Source organism: Trichosurus vulpecula, chromosome 5, assembly GCF_011100635.1.
Source record: "Trichosurus vulpecula isolate mTriVul1 chromosome 5, mTriVul1.pri, whole genome shotgun sequence".
NCBI classification, from domain to species: domain Eukaryota; kingdom Metazoa; phylum Chordata; class Mammalia; order Diprotodontia; family Phalangeridae; genus Trichosurus; species Trichosurus vulpecula.
This window is the reverse complement of record NC_050577.1, coordinates 175044870-175064670: the sequence shown is the minus strand read 5'-3', so window position 1 is coordinate 175064670 and position 19801 is coordinate 175044870. Positions and strand designations below refer to the sequence as shown.

At 38.9% G+C, this 19801-nt stretch overlaps 1 protein-coding gene across 1 annotated transcript in view; it reads right to left on the bottom strand.

Annotated features, from left to right (window-relative positions):
• SFMBT2 (Scm like with four mbt domains 2) overlaps window positions 1–19801 on the bottom strand; it is a 248989-nt gene that overhangs the window by 83711 nt on the left and 145477 nt on the right. Inside the window, exons 7-10 of the mRNA XM_036759565.1 lie at window positions 18702–18803; window positions 14943–15090; window positions 8429–8511; window positions 2570–2696 (exon numbers count right to left, since the gene is read on the bottom strand). Coding sequence (XP_036615460.1) covers window positions 2570–2696; window positions 8429–8511; window positions 14943–15090; window positions 18702–18803 — 460 coding nt within the window. The remainder of the gene's footprint in view (window positions 1–2569; window positions 2697–8428; window positions 8512–14942; window positions 15091–18701; window positions 18804–19801) is intronic.

The following is a 19801-nucleotide window of genomic DNA, read 5'->3' as shown; positions in this document are numbered from 1 at the left end:
ACTTTTTCTGTTTTCTGGCACTGATGGCTTATTTTAAATATGTTGGGTTGAAACCATTATAACTGTATGTGGTGACCTGATGTTGATGTTAACCTCTAGTCCAAGTAGCTGAATGTCTGCGGCACGCCTCCATGGTTGATTTTGATAAAACTTCTCACATCAATGACCAGACATTTCCTTTCAGTTAGCCTATAATGAACTTAATCACAATAATATCACATTATTGTGTCTTTGCCACCTTCCAAGTCTCTCATGCAAGAAACTGTGTGTGATATAAAAGCATGAGATTTCCAAATAGTCTGTATGCCTTTGGGCTTCTTTTGTTTCTTGAACCTGAGACATTTTTCAGCATATTTTTTGTCATCTTCTCCTGTACCCAACTTTGCACTGAAATAATTATATTAAAAGTTTAAATACATAGGTTAGACTATCAGATTGTGCTGTCTTGGGGAGGGAGAAAAATTTGGAACTGAAAATCTCATAAAAATGAATGTTGAAAACGCTCTGCATGTAATTAGAAAAAAGAAATACAATTTACTAAAAAACGAACAAACACAGGTTAGAATACTAGATTCACAAATACTCTTTTTAAAATACCCGTATATGGTCTAGGAAGCAGGACATTCTGCATTCCAAACCTAGTGTAAGTATTCTATGTTAACTAGATTTCACAATACAGGCTAGTGACCATACTCTGAAGTGCGAGGAATAATTAAACCAAAGCTAAATGAAATATTCCAAAGTAGAACAGCATATAAAGTAGGCTGCTGAAACAAGATAATTAATGCTTGAAAAATTAAATACTAGATATTTCTCATAAAAGCTTGAGAACCAGAAGGCTCTGGAATCTAGAGGACTAGCATCAGATACAATGTCAAAAACACTGAAATTGAATCCCGGGAACACCTTAATGGCTCTGTTAGCTTCCCCACCCATAAAATTCAGGACACTATTACTGCTGTGTTTGTTAACTAATTAACAGCTGTAAAACACTCTGAAAATATAAGCTGCTAAATAAATAATGACTGCAGAGGAATTTTAAACATAATGTGTTAAATAATAATGAAACATGGGCTTCCAACTTTACCATTTTTGTTTTCAAAGAAAGAATGTAAACAGACCTTAAGCCTCAGAATACATGTTTCATCCCAGTGCAAATTAAATTCAGTGTTTTGGAAATACAAGAAAAATCGTATTTCTCCAAGGATAGCCAACTCAGTCCTAAATGTGGTAATGAGAGCAAAATGCAATCTCTCTCTTCTGTTTAACCCTAACAGGTCATGCCATTTTGAGATGTACTAACTTGAGAAACTAGACATTTTAGAGGATTATTCTATTATTCAGCCGGACCTCAAAGTGCAGTATACTGATTGCATGAGCATAAAAGTCAATATTACAATCCCAATGACAACTGTCATTAAAATTAAGTGTTAATGAATTTTAAAGTATTTCTTGGGGACTAATGGTGCCAACACAAACAGAATTCTTTTAAAAGTTAATGCCTAGAACAGTTGCTCTCCACCTTTTCCAAGCCAATGTTAGAATGTAAAATGCCATATGGCTGGGAACGAGACTCAGAAGGCTATAGACCTACCAAGGGACCTTTAATTTTGTTGGACTTATTTTCCAGGGACTCTAAAGGGGATGGGAGGAAAGCCAGAGATACCTCTATGAGCTTCCAAACTTTATGCTTAGATGTCAATGTTGCTAAGGCCTTCTAAGATAAAAACCACAGGTCTGGAGAGCCAAGATTAACCCAATATACCCACACAAGCTAATTTTTTGCATTTTCTTTTCAAGGAGACATACTAATTTTATCAAGTGTCTGAAATAACAATATTAGGTGTCACAGGAAAAAAAAGTGTTAGGTTTTTTTTGTTTAAAGCTCAAATCCATTCTAATTACTTCCTCCTGAAAAAGTGGCAACAGAAAACTATAGATTTATCTCTAAGGTATCCAAAATCTCATTAGTGTTCCACTCTTCAGAAAATACAATTCTTCATCTTCCCAACTACACTGATCATGTTTCTACCCCTACACAGAGCATATATAAGGAGTGGTCCATGCAGCACTGGAAGAATCCAGCTAAAATCCCATTCATTATACATCTGAGACAAAAGCTGATCCATTCTGTTCTTTTAGAAAATATAAAACAAAATATCTACTAAAGATAATGAAGCAAAAATAATGCAAATAAATAAATAATGCAAACATGCAAATATTTTATCTTGATAATAAGACCCTAACATTCCAGTTTTAGTGACTCATGTTAATCTGATTGTAGCATTAGCTTTTATGATCATACAAGCAAAAAGACCACTGTGTTCCAAACATAATTATCTCACCAACATCTCATTTCATGAAATTATTAGTTAAGAAGAGAGGCTCAGAATGAATTTATATTTGATTAGTTTCACTTACTTAAGAATATTGAATAACTTAAGACTAATTTGCATAAAAGCAGAGCAAAGGCAGGATTGCTGGGGGAGAGACTATTAGAAGAGCTGAATTCACATGCACACATGATGATGCTTTAAGTGTCTAAAAGGCTCTTGTCGCACATACATACCTTCCAGGTGAAGCCACATCAACCTTCCCTTCACACTGATGATAGAGGCCACACAGAGTTCCCCCGGGTTCCTGGGATTCACAACTTCAAGCTTCATGTTCTTTGTAAAACCACGGCTGAATGATGTCTGGAAGGAAGCAAGCATGCATGTTGAGTCAATATGCATTAAGCCCTGGTAAGATGGAGTAATGAGGCTGTGTGGAAAGAAAATGTAAGTTTTCATTCCATCAACAGCATGTCAGAGCTATAAAGAGAACTGGAGATTATCTAAACTCTTTCTTTTACAGATGAAAAAATCCAGGACCAGAGGTGACTTGTCGTCCAACGTCACGCAAGAGTTAAGCAGCAGAGCTGGGATTCACACTCAGGTCTTCTGACTCATAGTTTCTTCCATTATGTTAGTTCTTCTCATCCAGATCCATTTCACTCACCAGTAAAATAGTGGAAGAATGGAACCGTGCCTCCACCTTCTTTACAATATCCACGAGAACGGATCTAAATTGTTTCCCCTGTTAGAGGGGAAAACTCACAGCTGGAAGCTAATTTATAAAGGATCAATAGCAAGACAGTTACCTATGAGTTTACTTTACTAAGCATTTAAGATGTGCCAGAGACCATAGATCTTCGTAGCTCTTAGGTCATCACAGACTGTAAATGGCTTCTGGAGTTCCCTGGGAAGGCATTCAAAATAGGCGCACAGGAGTTGGACCTGCCACACACCTGCAAAGCCCCAGAAAGCTTTTACAGCTTCATGGAAGTCTAACCTTCTTGGCAGCAGCTAGGTGGCACAGCTGATAGAGCGCTGGCCCTGGAGTCAGGAGGACCCGGGTTCAAATCTGGCATTAGACACGGACTAGCTGTGTGACCCTGGGCAAGTCACTTTGCCCTGTTTGCCTCAGTTTCCTCATCTGTAAAATGAGCTGGAGTAGGAAATGGCAAACCACTCCAGTATCTTTGCCAAGAAAACCCCAAATGGGGTCATGAAGAGTCGGACACAACTGAACAATAACCACTTCTTGACTTAATATTTGAGGATAGGAATAAGGATGGGGCCAGGACCTCTATAACTTCTCCATCACGAGGTCTCCATCATGAGGCATGTCCCTCTATGAATAGGGCTTGGCACCTTCTTAACTTGTGGTCTTAAAAACTGTCCAGGGCACTGAGACGCTTAAGTGACTCATCCATGGCGTGTCTGGGGTAGGACCTGAAGCCAGATCTTCCTGACGTGTTTCACCACATTCATCATGCTGCCTCTCATTGTCATCCGATGATAATGTATAATGTTCTGAATGGCATTTCCTTCATAAACAAGAAGGATGACACCAATGACTAATCGGTCATTTTCATATCACCCTCTGTCAGATAAGGACAGTAGAAAGAGTCTTGTAAAAGATTCCAAAGGTATATAACTGATTTTCCAGAATCAAGGTTCAAAAAGATCGTAGCCAGATATTACAAGTGATACTGGAAGTACTGGCTCAACACAAATGATATTTTTCATGGTCATCTCTCAATTCTGTGTGCTAATGCGAGATATTAAGGGTGCCTCAGTGGATAAAATCTACATCTAATTCCCAAAGTTCACTCCTCTTGTAGATCCACTCCTGACTCCACAAACATCTTTCTCCATCATGCTCAGCCTCCTTCTCACCCTGGAAGATCCTTCCACTCTCATGACCTCCTTTTCTGAACACTAAATTCCTCCTTAATTCCTAAGATGGAATTTCTTCCAGAATCTCCAGCTCCCTTCTATGCATCATCTTCCCTTATTGAATATAAGATCTTTGAAGGCAAGAACCATCTTTCTCTCTGATCTTATCTGTATTCTTAGCACAATGCCTGGCACATAATACATGTTTAATAAATACTCACCGTTAATTAACAATTTCAGTGTCATTCCTGGAGTAACCTTTAAAAATAATACCGGGTAATGAGAAACATAACTGATACTTCCTTTTTGAAGTCTATTCTATGAGAAGACAATTAAGTGAAATTTCATAAAGATGGCTAACCTCACTGTGGGTGAACTTTCAAATCTGCTTTTGCTTTTACATTCAAGATAATGACGCTGATCCTTCCATACTCTTTTGGCTAGTATCATTTGTGGCCAACAAAGTATTTTTGCAGACTTGAGGTGACAGTTTGAAAGTCTATATAATTAACAAAGAATCCATAATGAATTTGTCCATGCAGGATTCAAACCCAAGACCCTAGCCTTTTTATCTAGCTATGTACGGAAAAAAAAACCCAAGCTATCTGGCCACATGCCAATACAGCTTCTAGTATCCCCAAGCAACCTTCCACGCAAGTACTAATTAGCTCTGACCGTACTTACTTTCTTAGATTAAACAGGATTGGGACTGTTTAGAAGAAGGGCTACGAATGAGTAAGAAAGTGACCAAAAAGCAAGCAAAGTAAGAAAAAGGAAGAACTAGATAGTTCACAAAATAAAATCAGTATCTGGATAATACAGTTGCTCGCTCTCTATCGGACGCCATTCTATTTTTCTCTTGCTCCACTTAGATGGATATTAACAACTCTTATCACCACTTCAGCATGCACATGCTTACCCAAAGACTATTTAGCCCAATAAATTATACGGATATTAGAATATTTAAGAAAAATATGCCTATCTGGCATTGTATGTACACGATACAACTATGAAGTAATGATATGGAATTGTCACGTGTGTCAGAGATACCGTAATACCTCTGTGTGTCATTCAGTTCAAGTCAAATATAGTCTTTAAGCTGAAAAACACAAATCTACTTCCATGGAAGTGGAATGGCAAGTTATTTGCATCTATTTACACCCAAATCAATTGGTTCCATACTATTATTATTCTTTGTGAACTCCGATTCCAATACATTCCCTGTTCTTCTTACTGAGTGACCCATACATTGGGCCTTGAGCTTCTTTCAAAACACTTCACCAGCTGCCTCCTAACCCTCTTAGTAAGTTTCTATTGTAGTCAACAGGGAGAAACTAAAACCACACAACCTACTTTCGGTTCAACTCAACTCACTGCTTGAGGCTAATCTGTAAAGGATCAATAACAAAACAGTTACCTGTGAGTTTATTTTACTAAGCATTTGGCTGCGTCGATCCATTTCATAACTGCCTACGATTGTTAAACTTCCCCAGGGAAAAAGTGACAATGCGCGCACTTTCGCACGAGATCTGCTGTGCCGCACTGGAGATATGTGATTAAAAAATGAATTTATAATAAGCATTCTATCAAAGGGCGCTTGTAGGGAGCTGACAAATTCAACAACTTGCCAGTTAATACAAGGCATATGCCAACAGGCAGATTATAATCCTGCGTATTAAATAAATCAGGAGCCAGAAAACAAAGGGGAGCATTTTTGTAATAAGCCGTCTGCTAATGAATACACAGCAAAACAAAATAATTAAAACCGATTTCATCTTCAGAGAATATCCGTCGAGGTTCAAGAGCTGGCAGGTGATGGGGGTCTTGTGTGAGCCCCTCTATTTTAAAGCTTTAGTAACAGTGGGAGGGGCCGAGGCAGATACAGAGCCGCAGAGGATTGTCAAGACGAGAGAACTAAGAAAATATTTAAAGTCAGGGATGATGCTTGGCTCCTAAAAACGGAAATTAGGTAGAGATTTTCAGAATTTTCTCCTTAAGCCTCAAAGGGCTGATAAGGAAACATCTCCCTTAGCAGGAAAAATATCACAGGAAGAAACATATCAGGGAGTTCTCTATGGTTCCTCACGTACAATGGAAGAACCTAGAAGCCGATTACTTCTAAAATAAGATTACAAACTCCTGTTTGCTATTTCTACGTCTTTACAACTTAGCCCATTCCCGTCTTTCCAGTCTTTAAGTCTATGTGCTACGACCTTAAGGCTGTTCGCCGTATTTGTCGGGCACTTTTAAGTTGCTCCCTGAGGTCAGGGGCTGTTGTTTGCCTCTTTGTATCCCCAGTGCCTTCCACACTGCCTGGCACAAAGTAGGAGCTTAACAAATATTTATTAACTGACATTTATGAATATTTTTCCTAAAATGGTACCTGACTAAATGCAGTACTATAAATACGGTCTGACCTGTGTAGAATATGCTGGGATTGCCATTTGCCTCTCATAATCATATTAGCTTTTTTGGCTGCCAACTCATAATGCTGGCTCATTCCAAGCCTCAAATATACTAAAACCTCAACTCAACATCTGGGGAAACTGAGGTCCAATGAAATTAAGATAATTCAATTCAACAAATATTTATTAAGAATCTACCATAATAAGGTACTATAGACTAATAGTGGTTTATTTTTTAATGTAAAGGGACATGAAGTTGCCTAAATTCCCTTTATTTTTGATCAGTTTTCTCATCTATAAAAGAAAGGTGAGTCTTAAGGTCCCTCTGCCTAAATGCTAGAACCCAATAATGTTTTACAAACTCTAGAATGTGAACCATGACGATGACGATGATGATGATGAGATCTGAGATGAATTCAATGGACAGGCAGACAGACAGCGCCACACTTGGCACCAGATATTTCCTAATTGTGTAACGTCGCTTAAATTTCTCAAAGCCTCATTTTCTACACTTATATAAAGGCGAGAATGTGTACAGTAGGTACCTGACAAGGTTGTTGTGAGGAAACCCAATCTCTGAAGTGCGCCGTGTGAGAAATTGCTGATGATGTTCTTGAGTTGTGAGTGGTAAAAGAAAAAAAATGATAGGAAGCCCCACATGGCCACAAGCCCCCATAAGGGAGATGAAAGAAGAGGTTGGGGAATAAATAGGGTCAGTATCAGCTTAGTGAAGTGGGAAGATCACTGACAGCCAGGCAGCACTGGAGAGCCAAGGAGACTTGAGTTCAAACGCAGCCTCAGACATTCGCTGCGTTTGCCTTGGTTTCCTTAGCTCTGAAATGCAGGGAATAACAGCACCTATGTCTCAAAGTTGGTGTAAGGATCAAATAAGATTACACCTCTAAAACACTTGGTGCAGTGCCTGGCACATAGTAAGTATTATATGTGTTTACTCCCTTCCCTTCTTGAGATCAGACGACCTGGATTTTGATTTTGGCTCTATTTATTCTTTGTGACCTAGGCAAGTCACTTAAATTTGGGAGGAGGGTTGGGCCTAGTTTTGCTATTTGCCAAAAAAGGAAGGAGACTGGCCGAACCAGATGGCTCCTAAGGCCATTTCTAGCTCTAAGTGGATGGTCCAGGTTCTTCCCATGAATACCATGATGTCAAAATGAATAACTGCTACAAACTACTTAAGGCAGGCAATCACTGTGTGTAAAATAAGGTGTTCTCATCTGTAATTATGGTTCCTTTATGTCCCATAAAACCCCAATGACTAGACCAATAAGATCCACTTGAAAAAGGTGAGTGCTCAGAATAGGCTAGTTAAGAACAGAACATAAAGGAATAAGCCAATTAAAAGTCTTTGAACATCCTCAGGCTAAAGCGTATATACATGTTTAAGGGGGTCTTAAGAACATGCTTCAAGAATGTACTCCAGGGGTGATAGAGTTCAGTTATTTGTAACACTCCTAGAAGAGCATTTAAGGATCACAGTCAACTAGGTCAGAGGCTTGATTCAAAAACCTTAACGCTTTTATGGTATGACAACATAATGATATATCATGTCCTTGTACAATATTGTGGCTCTATAGAAAAACTCATAAACAGACCTCCAGATTCATGAGGCCTTAACGAGAGCACCAACATTCAGGGTATTTATACACAAAGGATAATCCTTCAAGCTTTAATACATGCAATGAGAGAAGAAAAAAGGAAATAATATGTCAACCAGGGAAAAGAGGGCTATCACTGGACAACAATATTATTTATTTCGCAGTGAACAAATAACACACTTACATTTCTAAAACAGAAATGAGGCGCGGCCTCGGCACCATGCTGTTTCTGATAATCTGCCCAGTCAAAGTCCTGGCCAGCATAACCTGTACAGGACAAAACAGATAAAAAATAGTACTTGTTAGGCCAAACTAGAGACAGTCAAGTAGTTTGGTGACACTTCCACTGCTGAACGAACAAGAGACACAAAACTAGCCCCGATAGGTAGATAAATTTCAATCAAACAATATTTATTAAGTACCTACTATGTGCCAGATACTAGGTTAAGCACTGGAGACACAAAAAGAGGTAAAAGAAAATCCCTGCCCTCAGGAGCTTACAATCTAATGGAGGAGACAGCATACAAATATGTGTGTGTGTGTGTGTGTATCTATGTATCTCAAGCTATATGAAGGATAAATACGAAATAATTAAAAGAGGGAAGGCACTGTTATTAAGAGGGGTAAGGGAAGGTTTTCTATAGGAGGTGGGATTTTCACTGGTACTTAAAGGAAGCCAGGGAAGTCAGTTCCATGCATGAATAACAGCCAGAGAAAATGCTCAGAGCTGAGAGATAGAACGTCTTGTTCACATGGAACAGTCAAGAGGCTAGTGTCACTGGATCAAAGAGCAAATGTTGGGGAGTAACCTTTAAGAAGACTACAAATATAGGAAGGAGATAGGTTTACTGCGCTTGAGGTCAAATAGTGTTGCCTGTGGGCAGGCTTATATAGGAATGAATAATTGAGAGAAACAGGTACCTGGTACACATAGTCCATTAACTTAAAATTTTTCTTAAACAAAAACAATTAAGAAGTTAGAACATATCAACTTCCTTTTCCTTTAAAAGCAGTAATTCCTTGGTTAAAATAAAGGTCAAAATTCAAACCCCAAAGTGTATTTGTAACCATTTAATTGCTACATCCTCCAAATCATCCCAAGTTGATAGAGAAAAGGTTAACTCCTTCAACACCTCTTATTACCCTGTCTTTTTCTCTTGACCTAGATGGTGCATAGCCTGATGCCTTTACAGGTATCTCTGACCTTCCCAAAGGAAAATGAAACCCTTCCATTTACAGCTAGGTCTCAGCTGCCTCACTTGGAGCCTGCCTCTCTCTCTCTCTCTCTCTCTCTCTCTCTCTCTCTCTCTCTCTCATTGATTGGTTCTTCCATTTTACAATCTGGCTTCTTCAAAGGATCAAACCCTTTTTTCTTCCACTAATAAAAGTTTTTCTGGGTTTTTTTAAAGGTTGTATTGATTTCTTTCTGAACTTCTATAATCATCTTGCTTGAAACTGCTTTCTCAGATCAAAACACTTATGTTTACAAAAACAGAGGAAGGGGCTCAAGTTGAGGTGGGATAGAAAAAACACTGTTAGGGGAGTGAGAAGATCTAGGTCTAAGTCTAGGATCTGCCACTAACTAGCTGTATGACCTTGGACAATTAAACTTTCTTAGTTTTAATTCCCTCATCTATAAAACAGAGGAAGTTCAGATAACTGATGCTATGAAGGACCCTTGTAGGCCTAATGTTCTATCGCTCTAAAATGATAAATTTATTTCCTTTGCCTGACTGAGCAGAACAGTGGGTTTTCCTTTGTATTTCCTTCTCTCTTCATGAGAAGAAAAGAAAGATGGACAAGAGGCCATTCTAGCCTAGCATACTTCCACACTATCGCCCTCTAAGGTCAATGTAAAGAATGTGTAACGTACAGAAATGTGAGTTACTATTATGGTTTCCTGGGATCTTCTGGTTAAGAAATCATTTATTTCTTTGGATTCGAGGATGATGACAATAATAAATTTTTAAACATATCTAATAGAGAGAAGCCATCTTTATTTTTAAAGTCGAATTGGTGCCTTTTATTTTTATACTACAGACATCTGTCGATATCTCCCAAACCCGGTAACAACATCACACACCCCCACACCAGCAAAAGAAAAAAAAAGATATAGTTAAGCAAAACCAACACACACACACACACACACACACACACTCACACCATTATTAGCTAGTACAAACAAGAGGCCAACATAAACAACATTCTACAGCCATAATCCCCAATCTCCCTTTCAAGAGGAGGGAAATGTGTTTCCTCTAGAGAAGCCATTTTCTAGAGATGGAAGAGCCTATAAACTTGATGGCAAAAAACCCCCCACAAATAATTAAAGTATGTTATCATCCCTAAAAGGCAAAGTATGAGAATTTCCTTAAACATAAAGATATTTGAAACTGATAGGTTTAGTGTTTTAACAGACCAATTAGCTAACTTTAAATAAGAAGCATTTTAATTCAGGTTCCACTGCTGGTAGGCAAGGATTGTGAAGCCCCCAGGAAATAAGTGCTATTTGTGCAGCGAATAAATGGACTACAGAAAACTGAAAATCTGAGCACGTAAATTGTCTAGAAAAATTAAGAGAGTCCACATCTTGAATCCAGCTCTCCCTCTCCCTCTCCCTTTTTGGAGGTAATTGGAATTAAGTGATTTGCCCAGGGTCACGCAGCTGTCTGAGTATCTGAGGCCATATCTGAACTCAGGTCCTCCTGATTATTTCTTGTTTTCTTATTCTCTGAATCGCCTTCATTCGGACACTCTGACCTCCTGCTTTATTTTTGCCATGACTACCCTGCCCTATCCATGGGAGTTACTTGGATCTGGGGTCTGTTATCCACCCTGGTTCTCTCTTATGGATCTTTTCTGCAGCCGGGTACCTCTCCTTGACTCCCCTCTCTTAACTTCCACACCTCTTTGCCTGGACTTCTGTTTTCCCCTGCTAGCTATGAGGGTCACAACTAGAAGCTGAGCTAGCTCACAAGACTAGAATAAAGCTTGGTGTCCTTAATACTTCAATTAACAAAATCATGGAATGTTTAACTTAAAATTAAGGTGGTAACAAAGATAAATACCAATAAATCTTCAATATCTTATATAGCATGGCTCTATGTTATGGGTACACCCACAATGATATTAATTTTTTATTAGAAATTATTCTGGAAAAGCATGGGAGTCAAGTACCTATCCTCCCCCCCAACACATCTGGACACAACATGATTCACAATAACAACTCAGTTCTCAAAACAATAATCTTCCTGTGGGCCTTAATGCAATCCTATCTCTGCCTAGCTTTCTCCATTTTTCCTTGGGTACATTTGATCCCACAATTTGATGTAATCTGAGACCTCTGAAAACAACTACCTTTTCTAAGAACCAATTTCTCCTCCCTTCCATTTATGTACATGTTGTATCCCCCTTGTAAGCTTGTTGAAAAACAGGATCTTTCTAATTTTAACCCAGAAACTTCGTGCTTAATGTTTGTTTTTTTATTACCACTGAACTGAATTATAAAAAGCTAGGTTTCTATTCTATCCCTTTTGCCTAGAATCCTATCATGCCCACTTGATCAGGGAGTCTTGGAGTCATGGAATTATTCAAGTTGGAAGGAACCTCAAGTGATTATTTGGTCCAGTCTCTCACTTCCAGCATTGGCAGCTCATTACCATGCCCCAGGAACAATGTCGTTTCCTTGTGCTGCACCACCTGCTTAGACTTCTCTTTCCTCCCCAAGGGACCTCAAGTCACTTCATCTCTTTAAATTCTTCTTCCTCTAGGCTTGATAATGAGCTCTTTTTGTAAAGCAGTTTTGTGACAGCTCCTGGAGAACTGCTATATAAAAACAAATTGCTTTGGATTGTATTATAAAGAGACAGGGGTCAATTACCCTCATTAATCAACAAAGACAGAACAAGAAGTAACAAGGCTTAACTGAAGTTGGAAAATGTGTTTAAAACCCTGTAGAATAAAAAAAAAGCATGGGGGAAACTTCAGAACTATTAAGATTTGCAATAAGCAGCCAGGGGAGCCTGTTAAACCACAGTGGCTGCAGCCAAGACTGATTGATCAGGACGCAGTTCTGATTGGCACAGGTCCAAAGGGGATAAAACAGATCATCCATTTCCTTACTACCCAAATAAATTGACATCAGACAGATAGCTCCATGATTTTGTTACCTATATCTTGGAGAGCACTCAAATTATTCAAAAGATGAAATATTGATTCAGTGGCTACTATGCATTCAGCACTGCAGTAAACAATATGGTGGGTTAAAAAAAAAGCAATATTAACGATGTGAAGGGGGAAAACACACTAGATGTGAACCTGGGTTCACATTCTAGCATGCTACACACATACCCCCCCACACACACACACCCCCAAGTAATAAGCACCATTGGATCCTAAGTAACAGCTCTCTCTCTCTCTCTCTCTTTCTCTCTCTCTCCCTCTCTAAGGGACTTGCCCAGGACCACAGAGCTAGTAAGTGTCTAAGGCTGAATTTGAACTCAGATCCTCTTGACTCCAGGACCAGTGCTCTATCCACTGTGCCACCTAGCTGCCCCTTTTGATATTCTTGTAATAGTCTTTTCTAACGGTAACAATAAGGTCCAAGATTTTTTTTCCACAACTTTGGTCTCTTGCCCTACCTCCACCTTTGTGTACTTTGAGGGAATCAATCTGTCAATTACAATTTGACAATCAACTCCTCAATTCCTAACAACTGTGTTGTCATCCCCTGTATGGATCTCTTCTATAAACACTAAATCTATTCTAGGCTATTTTCTTGTCTTTGTTCTCTTCAAGTCGTTTGAAAATAGAGCCAAAGTGTGAGACTCTACTGTCACTGATGGTGAAAAGACTTGTATGAAAATTTTTATGTATCTTTACGGATTATCAAAATCTGCAAGATCTTTAGCATTCTTTCTATCTACTCTGCCACCTTCAACTACAGGTGCCCAGAGGGGCTCCTGATCTGGAGTCATTACACAGGACTGAAAGCTAGTTCAAATTTTTGTTTCATGGGGTCAAAGAATTCATCACCAAGCGGCATGCCTGGTGCTATAAGCATCTCTCTTCTTAACTAGATTGGTCATCAGATAACAGGATTATCTACTGCAGGAACATATTCAGAGCCTTTCTTCCATATGCCCAATGACCCAATGACACTCACATCCTTACCATTCCCCACACAAGACACCCTCCTCCTGACTCTGTGCATTTGCACTGTGCCTGGAATGCTCTTTATATCTGCAATCTGGTTTTCTTCAAAAAGACCAGCTAAAATCCTACCCTCCACAAGACGCCTTTCCCAGTTCTCTTTAAACTCTGTGTCTTCCCTCTGAGATTAGCTCCAATTTTTCTTGCCAATTGTTTGTCCATAGTTGTTTGTATCTGTCTCCCCAACTAGACCATGAGCTCTTTGAGAACAAGGACGGTCTTCGGTCTTTCTTTTTATTCCCAGCACTTAATACAGAGCCTGGCACATAATAAACACTCAATAAGTGCTTGTTGACTTGACTTTTCAGCATGGCAGAATCTGCCTAAGCTTTTCTTCAAGAACTCAGGATTAGCTCCACATTGTAATGAAGTATCGCAGTACCACAAGAAAGGAGAGAAAGGAGAGTGAGCAATAAAAAATATGATAATAGGAAAAATAGTCTAGCAGTGATCTTTGAGATGAATGACAGGAGGAAAGACCTAGAGTCGTGAAGGTGAACCAGGGACATTCAAAATTCCAAGTGTTTAATAAGAGAACCTAGTCTAAGGTAAGAGCAGGAGGAATGGAAAATCAGGAAGGATCTATTACCAACAATCATGGATTCGCTTTGGGATTAATGCCCAAATCCAATGGATTCCTAAAGCTAAAACATTACCATTGTGATGGAGAGGGACAAATGATAAAGTGAACACTCTTGCCACATACCTTCTAGGACCAGCAGCCTCAGTGGCCACAGGCCTATCCTGAGCAAAATTACCATAGACTTTCTTCTCCTCCTGATCTAATTAATTGGATACTTGATAAAATGATATTTCACCTGTTCTATGCCTAGCTAACTTCTTCTGACTACTTAGGTGGGATATGAGAGCTATCTTCAAATATGCAAAGGAAGGAGTGAATTAACTGTTTTGAACTATTTCCAAGAACAACCAAGAATTTATTTAACCAAGAATGAGAAACACGAAATAGAGACACAAAAAATTTAACATTTTCTTGTAATAAAACGAAGTGGTTCAAAACAGTTAATTCCATCCTCCTTTCCCTCTTCTCCCTCCACTCCCTCTGTCCACATAGGGAATCATACCCTCACCTGCGGATACTCTGCCCAAAAGAATATGAATTTTGATACTGCTAGATATTTGGGGGTTTCCCATCATCCTGATCTATATCTTGCCACTGGATGCAGATGGCACCAGAGGAGAGAGTGAGCCTGGTGACTTTGCACAGCCCTGCCTCACTTAAATCCAATTCACTTGCAAGTCATGACATCACCTTCCTGATGTCACTGGTCCTCTGTGAGAAATGAAGGACAAACAATAACACCTCTCTTAAGGCTCCCTGCATTTACTTTTGTAACACTTGAGAGTTCCTGTTCGGCCATTATTCACATAAACAAAGGCTTTATTTCAATGTGGATTAAACAAAACAAAAATCAAACCCCCCACCACATACCCCAAATCAAAGCAAGATATCAAAGAATACAAACCCTTGGGTGGTGTGAGGTTGACTCCATTTTTAAGGCACCACTGTACAGGTAAAATCCCTAAGGAATCTGCATGGCACAGCACTGAGATTTTTTTAGCTTCTGGTCTCAAGTCATCAATAGTCACTTGCAAATAATGATTGTTAAAAACCTAAAGACAAAAAAAGGAAGACAATGTTAGTCTTATGTTACTAATTCCTTAGACACTAAATATTGGCACATTTCTATGCACAGGCAGACAATGAATGTCTTATTTGATCACAAATCATTATCTTCCACGGGTGTCAACGAATTGGTCTAGTTGTCAAAAAAGCAGAGGTGGTCATCATGTTTTTTTTTTTCCAAAGAGAAGCTATAAAAGTATCTGGTAATTTTTTTTTAAAGGTAGATGGAGAAGAAAAAATAAAAGGAAAACCGTGTGTGTGTGTGTGTGTGTGTGTGTGTGTGTGTGTGTGTGTGTGTGTAGAGGGAGAGAGACAGAAAGAGAGAGTGAGAGCGAGTGAGAGTGAGTAAGAGTGTGGGAGTGTACTGGGGGGTGGGGAGAACATCAACAGAATAGGGAAAATTAAGAAAAATATGGAAGCAGCTCACTTAGAATTGACCTGAAGAAAAACTAAGACTAATATAGAAAGATCTGTCACTTGGTCAGTCGAGAAGCATTACTATGTGCCAGGCACTGTGCTAAATCCTGGGGATGTAAAGAAATGAAGCCCTCGGCCACATGCAGCTCCCATTGTCATGAAGGAAACAAGAGAACAAACAACTACATTTATGTATAAAACATACGATAAAGTGACATTCATTCCAGAGGAAGACACTAGCAGTGGAGGAATTGGGGAAAGGCATCATGCAGAAAGTGGGATTTAAGCTAAGTCTTAGGGGTAGCCAGAGAAGCCAAGAGGCAGAGCAAGGATTCCAGCCATGAGGGCCAAGCATTGGGAAAGACCAATAGAAAAAGGGTAAGGGGGAGGGGATAAAGGAATAATAGAATGAAGAGAAAGAGATGAGGGCAATGCATACAAGCAGGACAAAAGGGTCACACAGCAGAGCTACCCCAATGCTGGAAAGAATGAAAGATTAAGAGAAAAGAAGAGTCAAACGAGGCCAAAAGGTTAGCAGTAAACTTTGCCCAAATTGCCAGAAGGGCAGTGAACAAAGACCTCTGATTCTGAACTGCAAATTCACCTAGCTGAGGAGGTGAATTCCTGACCAGGGTGCTCCTCTTAGAATCTTCACTTGTACAGTGCCTCTGGGGATCAACTGACTAGTCCCTCAGTTCTGAGGTATTCTTCAGGTACTACCAATGAAAATAAATGTAATGATAACAATCTGATTGCCTAAGCAATGCCCTTAGAATTTCACATAGCTATGGAGAGTCCTCAAGAAGCCAGCTAGCCCATTGCTTTGCTTCCAGTGTATGCTACACACGTCAGAACCACAGACCACCACCATCTAGTTCAACAAACCCTTATTTTCCAGATAAGAAAACCGAGGCCTAGAGAGAATAAGTGCCTTGTCTTGGTAGTAGAGTCAGGATGAGAAGCCTGGATTCTGAATGCCCATTCCAATGGTCTTTCTACTACACCACGATGATGTTATTTAGACCAGAAGGATATGCTCCCTTTAATGCTCCAGCTGGGTGCTTTATTAAAAGTTCCAGGTCATGCCTGTCTGCATTTGCCTCTATTCATTACACTGTTATTTTTTTTTTCCTTTTAAACAATTTTCCTGAAAATAGCCTTGGACAAAAAAAAAAAAGAAATTTAAATTACGGTAGTCATGCATGCTTATGCAATACTGGATAGGGCAACATTCTAAAACATTTCCTAAAGCTAAGAGAAAATGTATGCTTGTAATGCTCCTGATATCTAAGAAAATTCTGGCAATTTATGTTACTTCTTTACTGAAAGATGAGTCTTGAATAAACACATGATAATTACCCATAATAATTCTGTGCACTGCAAGCAAAAATGTTTGAGAAGTATGATTATGAGAAGGGCAAAATGTTAAGTAGGATGACTAATTATTTTTTTTAATCTTTGATACAAAGGAACTATACAAGGGAATAATAGGATAATAAAGAAAACAATTAAAATATTAGGGGAAACTAGTTGCAAATAGGATTGATTAATGAAGAAAAATATTTCCACAAGCAAAATCCCCAAAAGAAATATTTCCAATTAAATTGGGAATAAAAAGGATTCAGAAGCATATACGGACACAAAACTATACCAATCAGCATTAGAATGCCACTTCTGTTTCCAATTGGCAACTATGATTTAACTTCATACATAATAATGAACTCTAAACCTAAAAAAGTGGGACAGAGGTAGAATCTTTGGTGCTACCAAGCTAACCCTAAAAGCTGTAGTCCCATTTTGTTATTTTTTTAAACTCCAGGTGAAGGTGACACTGCAAAAATAGCCATCTTTTAAGACAACTTGATAAATAATACAAATAAACCTGCAGCTGGCAATACTGTGTCAACTGTTGCTGGAAAGAAGGGAGACTGGCCAGGCTCCAACAAGCTATCATTCTTCAGTATCTGGAAAGAAATATGCTAACCCTAAAAGCAACACAGTATGAAGGCCTCCAGATGGTGAAGTGGTCTAGGATATGAGAGGGAGAAGTTTTTTTGCTTTTTTTTAATCTATATACCTTGGCTCTTGGATTATCATTCCTTAATACTATTTAATTTCTAAATTTTGAATCATGCTTCTCCTTCCTTTTCCCCCTACCAAAAAAAGGCAAATCTTTTACAGTATTTGTAGTATCTGGGGACATAAAAACTGAAAGGAGACAGATGGAAAGGATTAGCGGCTCCTAGAAAGCTACTATTGTTATTAGAAAGCAAAAAACTCCTGGAGAAGAAAAGGTTAATATATGAACTTTAGAGCCATGGGCCTAGTTAAAATGACCAGAGGGCAATTACCTGAAATATTTCTTGCTTCAATACCTCAAGGTTCAATAATTTTGTCTCAGTGGGTACTGCCTACATTAACACACACCCCAACCCCCATATGCCTTAGCAGACAGGTCTCTGAGATTTGTTGTGGCTGAAAAATTCATCACCCTGCAGCCAATATGTTGATGAGTCTATCCAAATTTAGCTAGGCTGTTCCTTAGGCGACAGACTGACAGAGTCAGTTGCTAGGCCCCTACTTGAAGCCCTTCCAAACTGGTAGGCTCTGCCAAAACTTGCTGGCAATAGCCTCCAAGAACACATGGTCAACTCCACACCATGATGAAGTATCAAGGTGGCAGTTTAGTGGGGGTACCCAAATCACATAAACTAAAGAAAAAAAAGAAAAACAAAAATGAAAACTATCTCCAAGGTAACAAACAAATTAATACTAAGGTGATAATATGTGACCCTTATCTACAAGCATAAAGACAATGAATGGCGTGGGATTTTATGTTTGATCCTGGAGGTGATAGGAATCCATGATGCATTATCGGGTTATGATCCTGTCTCCAAGCTCAAAGACATTACTACCCTCAACACCTCTGCCTCATCCCAGTAAGATGGGAAGGAGCGGTATCACCCTCCCCACTTCATACATAAGCCATCTGATGGGATTTACCCTAGACTTCTCAAAGAATCTCTAGCCAAACTAGAAATAGTACCACACTGTGAAGTAGTAAATCTATGTTTGCGTCTGCTAGATGGGCCCTTCTGCCTCTCCAAGCACAAAAAAACATTCCAGAGGCCTGACTTTGAGTTTGAACCACTTGTTTAATCCCCTTTTCAGGGGGGCTCACCTTAGTCACTGATGCAGGACAGATATTAAAGGGCTCGCTCATATCCACTGCCTCCAGTTTCATACCAACTGTGAAGAAATGGCTTCGTAAATCCGCATGATCCTGTTGAGGGAGGGTAGAAAAAGAGTGAATGCAACTATAGTGCTGAAAATTAACTCAGAGACTGTCAGGATAATATTCTCAAACATTTTATTTGGCAACAACTGAAATCTGCCTGAAATAACTAACTCTCCTGGCTTCAAAATTCTAATTATTGCAACGTACGGCAACTTTGATTATTTTCTGCAGGCTAATAGCTTTTTTTTTCCAGGAATTTGGAGGAGAGGGAGGAAGGGGTTTGTCCAAAGCAATCTTTGGATTTAGAAAGAATAAAGAACAAATTCACATAATACTGCTTTCCTTCTAATAGGCAGGAAATTCTGTTAGTTAAAATATAGTCCAGTTATGCTAATAATAATAATAATAACGGCAACACCTTACATTTATATAGCCCTTAAGGTTTATAAAACACTTTCCTTATCACACTGTGAGGTGCGTGAAAGCAGTCATTCTTTTTAAAGGCAGAAGTAGGGACAAGGTTGAATTATATGGTCTTTTCTAATGCAATTACCCTAAAGCACAGGTTCTTAACCAAACTTTTAAAAAAAACTTTGATAACTGCATTTTCTTTGTAACTGTTTTCCCTTTGCATCCTATGCGTTTTATTTTATGCATTTAAAAACATTATTCTAAGGTGTCCACAGGCTATGCCTGACTGACAAAGGGTCCAGGACAAAAGTTAAGCACGTCTGCTCTAGTGACTATCTTATGCATAACAGTTTTATTATTTATTTATTATTATTATTATTATATTATTATTATTATTTATTATTATTAATAAATGTATCTTATCACTAAATGTATCTTATTCCCAATCGATCAATAAACACTTATCAAACACCTACACCGTGGAGATGTGCATATATTAAAGATTGCTAATAGCTGCATGATCAAGACCTCACCTCTACTAAATAAGTTTATATACTTCTTCTTGTTTACTACTGGGATGCCAGATTTATAACCCCCCCCCTCATCACAATCCCCTTCAGAGTCTTGTTGCC